Genomic DNA, 12,846 nt, shown 5'->3' on the forward strand with positions numbered 1-12,846 from the left:
ATGTACACGGATCCTCAGTTATGCACAGTGAATACATATAGATTTATGTATGTACACGGATCCTCAGTTATGCACAGTGAATACATATAGATTTAAGTATGTACACGGATCCTCAGTTATGCACAGTGAATACATATAGATTTAAGTATGTACACGGATACTCAGTTATGCACAGTGAACACATATAGATTTAAGTATGTTCATGGATACTCAGTTATGCACAGTGAACACATATAGATATAAGTATGTTCATGGATACTCAGTTATGCACAGTGAACACATATAGATTTAAGTATGTTCATGGATACTCAGTTATGTAATGTGAACACATAGAGACAGACAACAGCAGAGAGCAGCTTTGCCTGCCTCTGTCCCTACAGCGAGTTTTTACCCAGGGGTCCCTGATGATGGTCCCTGTGACAATGAGCTAGCAGCATTACCATGGTGTTTGACTCTGCAGCTCCATGTCTGAACCACAGTACATATCTTGTATTCCAAATGGCACCCTATTCTCTACATAGGGCTCTGGTCAAAAGTAGTGCACTATGTGCCCTGGTCAAACGTAGTGCGCTAAATAGGGAATAGGGTGCCATTTGGAACACAAGAGATGTATTGTGGTTCAGACATGAAGCCTCTGTGTTCCTACTAGAAGATGGCTGCTCAGCACACAGCGGTGCTGCCGACTGCTGAGCAGCTCAGACCAGAAAACCCTCAATCCATTGGCTACATCCTCATTCTCTCGGCTAACACTTTGCACCACAGGCCAGACAGCACCTCTTAGCTGTACTCAGAAGTGTTAGGGGAGTTTGGACATGATCTCCATATCCAGCCCCAGCAGCATCCAGCCCTATTCCCAGCAGCATCCAGCCCCAGCAGCATCCAGCCCTTCCCCCAGCAGCACCCAGCCCTATTCCCAGCAGCACCCAGCCCTATTCCCAGCAGCACCCAGCCCTATTCCCAGCAGCACCCAGCCCTATTCCCAGCAGCACCCAGCCCTATTCCCAGCAGCACCCAGCCCTATCCCCAGCAGCATCCAGCCCCAGCAGCATCTACCCATCCCCAGCAGCATCCAGCCCTGTCCTCAGCAGCATCCAGCCCTATTCCCAGCAGCATCCAGCCCCAGCAGCATCCACCCAGCCCCAGCAGCATCTAGCCCTGTCCTCAGCAGCATCCAGCCCTATTCCCAGCAGCATCCAGCCCTGTCCTCAGCAGCATCCAGCCCTATTCCCAGCAGCACCCAGCCCTATCCCCAGCAGCATCCAGCCCTACCCCAGCAGCATCCAGCCCTATTCCCAGCAGCATCCAGCCCTATTCGCAGCAGCATCCATGCTGAGCAGCTTAGACCAGAAAACCCTCAATCCACTGGCTACAACCTCATTCTCTCGGCTAACACTTTGCACCACAGGCCAGACAGCAACTCTTAGCTGTACTCAGAGGTGTTAGGGGAGTTTGGACATGATCTCCATATCCCCAGCAGCATCCAGCCCTATCCCCAGCAGCATCCAGCCCTATCCCCAGCAGCATCCAGCCCCACCCCAGCAGCACCCAGCCCTATTCCCAGCAGCACCCAGCCCTATCCCCAGCAGCATCCAGCCCTACCCCCAGCAGCATCCAGCCCTAACCCCAGCAGCAACCAGCCCTATTCCCAGCAGCAACCAGCCCTATTCCCAGCAGCATCCAGCCCTATTCCCAGAAGCATCCAGCCATATTCGCAGCAGCATCCATCCTCAGCAGCATCCAGCCCTATTCCCAGCAGCATCCAGCCCTATCCCCAGCAGCATCCAGCCCCAGCAGCATCCACCCTTCCCCAGCAGCATCCAGACCTGTCCTCAGCAGCATCCAGCCCTATCCCCAGCAGCATCCAGCCCTATTCCCAGCAGCATCCAGCCCTGTCCTCAGCAGCATCCAGCCCTGTCCTCAGCAGCATCCAGCCCTATTCCCAGCAGCACCCAGCCCTACCCCAGCAGCATCCAGCCCTATTCCCAGCAGCATCCATCCCTATTCGCAGCACCATCCATGCTGAGCAGCTTAGACCAGAAAACCCTCAATCCACTGGCTACAACCTCATTCTCTCGGCTAACACTTTGCACCACAGGCCAGACAGCACCTCTTAGCTGTACTCAGAGGTGTTAGGGGAGTTTGGACATGATCTCCATATCCAGCCCCAGCAGCATCCAGCCCTACCCCCAGCAGCATCCAGCCCTACCCCAGCAGCACCCAGCCCTATTCCCAGCAGCACCCAGCCCTATCCCCAGCAGCATCCAGCCCTAACCCCAGCAGCATCCAACCCTATTCCCAGCAGCATCCAGCCCTACCCCCAGCAGCATCCAGCTCTAACCCCAGCAGCACCCAGCCCTATTCCCAGCAGCACCCAGCCCTATCCCCAGCAGCATCCAGCCCTAATCCCAGCAGCATCCAGCCCTATTCCCAGCAGCATCCAGCCCTATTCCCAGAATAATCCAGTCCCAGCAGCATCCAGCTCCAGCAGCATCCACCCATCCCCAGCAGCATCCAGCCCTATCCCCAGCAGCATTCAGCCCTATTCCCAGCAGCATCCATCCTCAGCAGCATCCAGCCCTATACCCAGCAGCATCCAGCCCCATTCCCAGAAGCATCCAGCCCTATTCGCAGCAGCATCCATCCTCAGCAGCATCCAGCCCTATTCCCAGCAGCATCCAGCCCCCTCCCCAGCAGCATCCAGCCCCAGCAGCATCCACCCCTCCCCAGCAGCATCCAGCCCTGTCCTCAGCCGTTCCAGCCCTATCCCCCAGCAGCATCCAGCCCTATTCCCAGCAGCATCCAACCCTATTCCCAGCAGCATCCATCCCCAGCACCACACCATACCATACAGTCCTACTGCGTGCATAAAACACAGAGACAAAGAGACAGAGAAAGTGCATGAGAGAGATTGAGTTTATGCACGCCCATGCATGGAAGTATCTGTGTGTGAGAGACAGAGAAGATGACATAATCAGGAACCCGTAATGTATAGTATTCCATAACACACCCTTCCCTTCGCCACTCAACAAAATGGTGAGTGTAAACAGACCAGAACCATGAAGCTAGCATCTCGAAGCTGTCAAGGACAGCAGAGTCATCTTCTTGGAAGAATTATAACCATTAAACTGTGTCCACCGTCCTAACAGGTGCCACTTTATATAATGTTTTCATACCCTACATTACTAATCTCATATGTATATACTGTACTCTATACCATCTACTGCATCTTGCCTATGCCGTTCGGGCATCACTCATTCATATATTTTTATGTACATATTCGTATTCATTCCTTTACACTTGTGTGTGTATGGTAGTTGTTGTGAAATTGTTCGGTTAAATTACTTGTTAGATGTTACTGCATGGTCGGAACTAGATGCGCAAGCATTTCACTACACTCGCATTAACATCTGCTAACCATGTGTATGTGACAAATACATTTGATTTGATTTGATTTAATGTAGGTGTCCATCTATGATGAATAGAATTAAGAAAAGACAGTAATAAAATCAGTGATACTCTCATGCATTCAATTACACTAGATACACTATGTATTCAGTCTCGCGCTGATGCTCACGTGTTCTTCTATTTTCCATGTGTTTTATTCTAAGAAATATATAATTACTAGACAGACCATCGATAGTAAATTGCACTTTTGAACAGTCTGTTGAATATCATGCGGTGGCAGGATTTGTGAGAAAGAAAAGGCTTCCAACTGCTTGTAAATGGTTGTCCTTGGCAAGAATCTTCATCCTGACAGCTGTTGATAACACCAATACACATGCTTCCCTTGTCTTGTTTGTTGTACTTTTTCACTCATAGGAAATAAGTCATTAGCCTGTTAAATCACTCCTCCATGACAATATTTATTACTTATTATTTCCAGAGAAATATATGAAAATCTTATATTCTTGATTAGTACATTCTGAATACAAAAACATTACAATTTGAACTCAATGGGCACTTTTGGCCATTAAACTCATCAATCAGCCATCCATTCATTCATTCCCAGAAGTAATATCCAACTGACCGATCAACTGACCTCTTGTTTACAGGTCATATTTCAACCAGGGGAGATATGTCAGTAGTATATTTAATCCTATGGGCAGAGGTGGATCCCAGGACGTGCATACTGTATGCCATTCGTGACCACTCATCACTGTCCTGCTGCTGTCAGACAGATTATACTGTTGTTTGAACATGTTTCACAGCGGCACGGAAACACCTGTGCCTTTATGCATTTGAAAAAGCAGTGTGCTTCATAGGGAACAGGGTGTAATTCGGGAGTCAGCACGCAACCTATTTTTAGTGTTCTGTGACAGCCTTCCTCCACACGTCAACCTGACTATAGCGTTTATCACCGACATGGGTCTTATAAGTCAGTAAATAAATAGTACAGTGAATAGCTACATGCTGGCAGCTGTAGAATACAGACTGACAAATCAGTTAAAAACAGGAAATGAGGTTTCTTGAACACTTAAATTAACTCCTGGGTCATTTAAACTGCATCATTCATAACGGAATCAGTCACATCGATCGTTTTGCAAACGTGTTTCCTCAATGAAGATACCTGAGACCATTCACCGCAAACCTCATCAATTAAATCAGCTTGAGTGAGCGCTGCAGTTTTGGACTCTGACTTTCAACCTGCTTCTATGTTGACAAGGTAACGTGATGTTTATATAATATCCTCGATATCACCTCTCTCGCCTCCTCAATCAATCACTGCTATGCCATGCCCATGCACCCAACCTGGTCTCAGAGTATTTTGTATTATTCTGTACGTAAATCCGAGACACTCCATTTAGTATGATATGTTACTTTTCGTATGGTATGTATTAATTTGTGGATGTCCATCGTCTATTTTGTAGATATGTTACAAATTACAATTTGTATGATATTAATTATGTGAGAAATGGTGGTGGAAATCCCATTAAAACAGCTCAATACATTAGAGGTGCTGAAGAGGCTTGTTTTCGGTTGCTTGTACAGTACATTTGTATTTAGAACTTTCTTGGAAGTATATAGTGGCCGTAACGGGAGTAAATGAAGATAGTTGCTCAGCGAAACTCTATATCTGGTGATCAACGAACGTATTTTGACATTAGAATGCTTGCAGAGCTGGTGAATGGGAGTTTGAATAGGAGCTTTTGGGGCGTTAGAGAGGCTCTACTGCACAGATACTTGTTCAGGCTGTTTTGTGATAACCTACCTTGTTCAGTTTATTTCAGATTTAACCATCATCTAAATCAATCTTGACAGGCTTCTGTACACATTGGTGTAAAGTACTTAAGTAAAAATACTACTTAAGTCATATTTGTGGGTATCTGTACTTTACTTTTGACAACTTTTACTTTTACTTCACTACATTCCTAATGAAAATGATGTACTTTTTACACAATACATTTCCCTGACACCCAAAAGTACTCATTACATTTTGAATGCTTAGCAAGACAGGAAAAATGTCTAATTCACTTGATCAAGAGAACATCCCTGGTCATCCCTACTGCCGCTGATCTAGTGGACTCACTTAACTCATGCTTAGTTTGTAAATGAGTGTTGGAGCATGCCCCTGGCTATGCGTACATTTTTTTAAAACAGGAAAATGGTGCAGTCAAGTATCAAAAGTAAGAGTATAAAACATTTCAAATTCTTTATATTAAGCAAACCAAAGTATAATTAAAACCAAATACTTTTACTCAAGTAGAATTTTACTGGGAGACTTTCACTTGAGTCATTTTCTATTAAGGTATCTATATTTTTACTCAAGTATGACAATTGGGTACTTTTTCCACCACTTTTTCCACCACTGCCTGAGCTGACAAGGTAAAAATCTGTCGTTCTGCCCCTGATCAATTAAGGCATCTCCCCGCCCCTCTCTGATTCAGAGGGGTTGGGTTAAATACAGAAGACACATTTCAGTTGAAGGCATTCAGTTGTACAACTGACTAGGTATCCTCCTTTCCCTAATTGTGACAACAATTACATCCTGCATCACTGCTATAATGACTGGTTTCCGCTAGTTATCACAGCCACAAAGTCAAAATTGGCTATAGCCTAATGTAAAAATTAATGAAAACGAAAAATAGCTTTTTAGTCTTATTTTAAGGTTAGGCGTAAGGGTAGCAGTGTGGTTACGTTAGGGTTAATATTAGGGTTAGTTTTAAAATCACATTGGTCTACCGAGTGGCACAGCGGTCTAAGCCACGGCATCTCAGTGCTAGAAGCGTCACTACAGATCCCGGTTCGATTCCAGGTTGTATCACAACCGGCCGTGATTGGGAGTCCTGCATCATCCCGTTCAGGTTTGGCCGGGGTAGACCATCGTTGGAAATAAGAATGTATTCTTAATTGACTTGCCTAGTTAAATAAAGGTTAAATAAAAAAGCTGAGATGATGGAATATTGTTATTTGATCACAACCTACTCCAACCACCGCAAATTAAGCTAAAACGGCCCTTTTGCTCATGAATTGAGGATGACAAAATGTGTCAACATTTAAAGACAACAAAATGTAATGACAACATCCGATAGTGTATGCTCCTGTGTTAATGCAACAGTAACCTAACGTTGCAGGCGAAAAATAATGCAACAGCAGACAATATCCAGGCATTATACAAAAATAAAAACAAGTTGTGGAACAATGCGCAGATGTAGGCCTACCAACCATTTCCAAATGGAAGCGCTGCCTGTGAGCGCTGCCTGCCGGGCAGTGTAGGCTACACCCCCTTTAACACACACACAGAGATAGACACACACACACGCGCGCGGGCGAACAACCAAAGCGATATGAAACGTTTTATCTGCCCCTGAAGCCCAAAGCGAAAGCACATGTAGCCTATGCTACCAAGGACATGGGGCAGAGTGGGTGAATGAGTTTACCTCGGTGTCGTAGATTTTGGTGATGAGTGAAAACTTGTAATTCTGTGACTCTCGTATGTGCTGGATGGCCAGTTGGACAGCGGGCTCGATGCCCTGACTAATGCTGCTCATCAGCGCCGACTCGTTCATCGGCATGAGCACCATGATGGGCAACTTCTCATCATCCCCCGAGAACCAGCTGTTGTCCTGACCGTGCCTCGTATAGTCATTGCAGACCTTGGCTAGCACAGGTTGAAACGCCAAGATGGACAGGAGCAGGCATCCCGACAGAGGCGTCATCTCCCATCCGCAGTGCCTTCGCGACGGGGCCATGCTACTGTGGCGTGCAGGACGACCAAATAAGATCCCACCCAGCTCTCACTGCTCAAGCATTGCAAATTCAGGGGCGTCCGAGCCGAGAGGAGAATATAGTAGCCTATTCAAATGGTCCAAACAGTAAAACAGCAACTGTAGCCTAGGTATTGGGTTCAATAGCAGCGAGCAACCTCGACCCGATTGTAGCCTATCACAGCGAATTTAAAACAGATTTATTCTCGATGACAGGTTTTCTGTAGGATTATTCCAAGGTTCCAGTGTTGGTGTTGCACCATATATGGAAGAAACGGAGACGCGTTCTGTTGCAGGTGTTATTGGCGCTGACGGTTCTCTCCTCCTGGTCTCTCCTCCTGGTCTGCACAAGGTTTCCGCGTTAAAATCTCTCCAACTCAAACACTATCCTCTCAACCTGGTGAAGCAGCGCGAAAATGGCACAAGAACATCACAATTCACAGTCCGTAAGATGCTCAAAAAGCCCAAATAAGACAACTTCAAGATGACAGCGGTCGACCAGAGTCATCCACTCTCGTTGACAGTTGGATACAAATTCACCTCCCGAGTATTTTCACCATCAAGAGACGGCAGAGTAGCCTAATAGAACATCCGTGCCAGCGCACTACAATATATAACCTATTAAGGTCGAAGAGAATAGGGAAATTGTTCTGGAGAGCCTAAATAGAGAATATTCAAAGTAATCTTGATTGCAGCGCGTCCAGAGTGCGCGAGACCAGATAGCGTCGGCGTTCTAACAGCCCGCGCGACTGTCAGTGTGTGTGCTAGCTACAGACGATGCTGCTGCTGCGGCTGCCTTATTGCCTCTGAAAAGGCTTCACTTATTTAGCGCTGTCTGCTGCTACTCAGAGCGCGCACGAGTGGGAGCAGCAAAAGAAAATGCGGAAAAAGGAAGACAGAGAGGGAGAGGGAGGGTGGGGGACTCAGAGGAGGGGTGGATGGATGGAGCAAGCTCTTGTGTAAGCATCAGCCGCCTGACAGGCAAAGTTGATTTAATGGGCTTTCTGTTTAGCAGAGAGACAGGGTTTCAAACATGCAAGAGGGGTTGTCAAGTGTAGCCGGATACAGTACATGACCAAAAGTTTGTGGACACCTGGTCGTTGAACACCATTACGGTAGCATCCACTCTTCTGGGAAAGCTTTCCACTAGATGTTGGAACATTGCTGCAGGGACTTGTATCGGTTCAGCCACAAGCGCATTAGTGAGGTTTGGCACTGATGTTGGGTGATTAGGCCTGGTTCGCAGTCGGCGTTGCAATTCATCCCAAAGGTGTTTAATTAGGTTAAGATCAGGGCGCTGTGCAGGCCAGTCAAGTTCTTCCACACCAATCTCAACAAACTATTTCTGTATGGACCTTGCTTTGTGCACATGGGCATTGTCATGCTGAAACAGGAAAGGGCCTTCCCCAAAGGACAGAATTGTCTAGAATGTCCTTGTGTGCTATATCGTTAATATTTCCCTTCACTGGAACTAAAGGGCCTAGCCCGAACTATGAAAAACAGCCCCAGACCATTATTCCTCCTCCACCAAAACCAAACTTTACAGTTGGCAGTATACATTGGGGCTGGTAGCGTTCTCCTGCCATCATCCAAACCCAGATACGTCCATCGGACTGCCAGATGGTGAAGCATGATTCATCACTCCAGAGAACGCGTTCCCACTGCTCCAGAGTCCAATGGTGGCGAGTTTTACATCACTCCAGCCGATGCTTGGTGTAACCGATGTGAAATGGCTAGCTAGTTAGCGGTGCGCACTAATAGCGTTTCAATTGGTGACGTCACTCGCTCTGAGACCTGAAGTAGTTGTTCCCCTTGCTCTGCAAGAGCCGTGGCTTTTGTGGCGCGATGGGTAATGATGCTTCGTGGGTGTCTGTTGTCGATGTGTGCAGAGAGTCCCTGGTTCGAGCCCAGGTAGGGGCGAGGAGAGGGATGGAAGCTATACTGTTACATTGATGCTGTTGACCCGGATCACTGGTTGCTGCGGAAAAGAAGGAGGTCAAAATGGGGGTGAGTGTAACCGATGTGAAATGGCTAGCTAGTTAGCTGTGGTGCGCGCTAATAGCGTTTCAATCGGTGACGTCACTTGCTCTGAGACCTGAAGTAGTTGTTCCCCTTGCTCTGCAAGGGCCACGGCTTTTGTGAAGCGATGGGTAATGATGCTTTGTGGGTGACTGTTGTTGTTGTGTGCAGAGGGTCCCTGGTTCGAGCCTGGGTCGGGTGAGGGGACGGAATAATATACTGTTACATTGGCATTGGGCATGGTGATCTTAGGCTTGTGTGCGGCTGCTCCCGACGAACAGTTCTTGTTGAAGTTGCTTCCAGAGGCAGTTTGGAACTCGGTAGTGAGTGTTGCAACTGAGGAGACTTTTTTTCGCACTTCAGCACTCAGCGGTCCCATTCTGTGAGCTTGTGTTGCCTACCACTTCGCGGCTAAGCCATTGTTGCTCCTAGACATTTCGACTTGACAATTACTGCACTTACAGTTGACCTGGGCAGCACCAGCAGGGCAGACATTTCACGAACTGACGTGTTGGAAAGGTGGCATCTTATGACGGTGCCACGTTGAAAGTCACTGAGCTCTTCAGTAAGGCCATTCTACTGCCAATGTTTGTCTATGGAGATTTGCATGGCTCGTTGCTCGATTTTATACACCTGTCAGCAACGGGTGTGGCTGAAATAGCTGAATCCACTCATTTGAAGGGGTGTCCACATACTTTTCTGTATATAGTGTATTTTCACAATGGCTCTATGGGCTAGCCTTCATCTTAAAACCACCCTGATCTCATAGAGCAGACACAACATAATAAACATAAATCCAGGTCACTGAAATTAGTATGTTATTTTTAGTATTGTTACATAGGACCAAAGGTAAACTTAAGGCAAAGAAGTAGGGTGGTTGGCCGGGGTGGATGGGTAGGCGAACGTCTAGCAACCCAAAAGTTGCTTGTTCGAATTTCATCACGGACAACTTTAGTATTTTAGCTAATTAGCAACTTTGCAGTTATTTACTACATTGCAACTACTTAGCATGTTAGCTAACCTTAACCCTAACATTTTAACCTAATTCCTAACCCTAACCTTAACCCCTAATACCTAGCCTAGATAACATTAGCCACCTAACCAATGTTAGCCACCTAGCAACATATCATATGTTTTGCAAATTCGTAACATATTGTACAAATTGCAAGTCGTAACTTATCATATAAATTGTAATTGGCAAACATATCATACGAAATAGATGATGGACATCCACAAATGAATACATACCATAGGAAAGGTAACATATCATACGAAATAGATGATGGACATCCACAAATGAATACATACCATAGGAAACGTAGTGTATCGTACTAATTGGAGTGTCCCGGATTTACTTTTACTATGTTACATCTACCCTTTTGTCCAGGTTGCATGCATGTATAACATAGCCTCAGCATCACAGGAGGCTGCTGAGGGGAGGACGGCACATAATAACGGCTGGAACGGAGCAAATGGAATGGCATCAAACACCTGGACACCATGGAAACCATGTGTTTCATGTATTTCATACCATTCCACTCACTCAGCTCCAGACATTACCAAGAGCCCGTCCTCCCAATTAAGGTTCCACCAACCTGTACGTCTGCATGGACTTAAAATAATTTAACATGACTATGGTAGCCTATGGCTAAAATGATTGCTTTACTCTATATTATATAGGCTATATACATTTCAAAATGGTGTATATTGAATATGTTGAATCACAAGCTAAGCAATCAAGGGATTCCTTTACAGAAGCGCAGTCATGCAGTTTTGCAAATTCATAAATTATCTCAAATATGAGAGCAGAAGAGAATATCGAATGCCGCACAAGTGTCAGAGACATAAACCAATGCATGTTATGGACCTCTCAGCAGCAGGCAATGGGGGTATTAAAGCCTTGTTAAATAAACACTGCCACCTAGCCTCTTCAAGGCGATTATTCCCCCATTCCCTCATACAGTATGGGCAGCCTAATTGTGACTTTGGCTTTAGTGGGCACTGCAATAACATGTATGCTCACTGAATTTTAAACACAATACTTCTTGAAGGTACACTCTGACAAAAATTATTTTGTTGTCCCGTTTGAGTCAAGTTTCTAAGGGATGAAGGTGGAGGATGACGCTCTCCACATCCTGTATCACTGCGTTAGACACGGCGCTCTCTGTGGGACAAAATTGAGACACTTTAAGCCAGTGGTTCCCAACCTTTTCTGCTTTCTGTACCACCCACAGAGTTTTGCTCTGCCCAGAGTACCACTGAAGTACCCCCTCATGTGCATTTTACCAGTATGGTCTCATGAGTCTTCTGAAGTACCCCCTGTTTCCTAGTACCCCTGGTTGGGAACCACTGGGTTAAGCGGTTGTGCGCAAAGGGGGATAAATGCCTACTGTACCGTGCCTGTGAAAGCCTTACACATGCAGTCTTTGTTCCCCATTACCTGTATGTCGCCAAGGGCACTCAATCCCTTTCCCAACTCGAAACTACCCACACAAGACTGACTGCATTTCTCCAGCGACATTTGAAGCTGAACAAAACAATAGGCAATTATTTGAAATTGTTTGCTGTAGCCTACACTTCCCCTAAACTGAACATCAAACAGCAATTTGAATCCACCATGCTAGGGGCAACTTCTCTTTCCATGTTTTTTCTCTCATCAATCTACCCACAATACCCCATAATAACAAAGCAATCTACCCACAATACCCCATAATAACAAAGCAATCTACCCACAATACCCCATAATAACAAAGCAATCTACCCACAATACCCCATAATAACAAAGCAATCTACCCACAATACCCCATAATAACAAAGCAATCTACCCACAATACCCCATAATAACAAAGCAATCTACCCACAATACCCCATAATAACAAAGCAATCTACCCACAATACCCCATAATAACAAAGCAATCTACCCACAATACCCCATAATAACAAAGCAATCTACCCACAATACCCCATAATAACAAAGCAATCTACCCACAATACCCCATAATAACAAAGCAATCTACCCACAATACCCCATAATAACAAAGCAATCTACCCACAATACCCCATAATAACAAAGCAATCTACCCACAATACCCCATAATAACAAAGCAATCTACCCACAATACCCCATAATAACAAAGCAATCTACCCACAATACCCCATAATAACAAAGCAATCTACCCACAATACCCCATAATAACAAAGCAATCTACCCACAATACCCCATAATAACAAAGCAATCTACCCACAATACCCCATAATAACAAAGCAATCTACCCACAATACCCCATAATAACAAAGCAATCTACCCACAATACCCCATAATAACAAAGCAATCTACCCACAATACCCCATAATAACAAAGCAATCTACCCACAATACCCCATAATAACAAAGCAATCTACCCACAATACCCCATAATAACAAAGCAATCTACCCACAATACCCCATAATAACAAAGCAATCTACCCACAATACCCCATAATAACAAAGCAATCTACCCACAATACCCCATAATAACAAAGCAATCTACCCACAATACCCCATAATAACAAAGCAATCTACCCACAATACCCCATAATAACAAAGCAATCTACCCACAATACCCCATAATAACAAAGCAATC

At 45.5% G+C, this 12,846-nt stretch overlaps 1 protein-coding gene across 1 annotated transcript in view; it reads right to left on the reverse strand.

Moving 5' to 3' along the window:
- Positions 1-8,034, reverse strand: part of gabbr2 (gamma-aminobutyric acid (GABA) B receptor, 2) — a 409,428-nt gene extending 401,394 nt beyond the window's left edge. Inside the window, exon 1 of the mRNA XM_031795138.1 lies at positions 6,879-8,034. Within this exon, the coding sequence (XP_031650998.1) occupies positions 6,879-7,190 (312 nt within the window). The 5' untranslated portion in view covers positions 7,191-8,034. The remainder of the gene's footprint in view (positions 1-6,878) is intronic.
- Between the last annotated feature and the right edge of the window lie 4,812 nt (positions 8,035-12,846).

This window comes from Oncorhynchus kisutch, linkage group LG17 (assembly GCF_002021735.2).
Source record: "Oncorhynchus kisutch isolate 150728-3 linkage group LG17, Okis_V2, whole genome shotgun sequence".
NCBI lineage: Eukaryota > Metazoa > Chordata > Actinopteri > Salmoniformes > Salmonidae > Oncorhynchus > Oncorhynchus kisutch.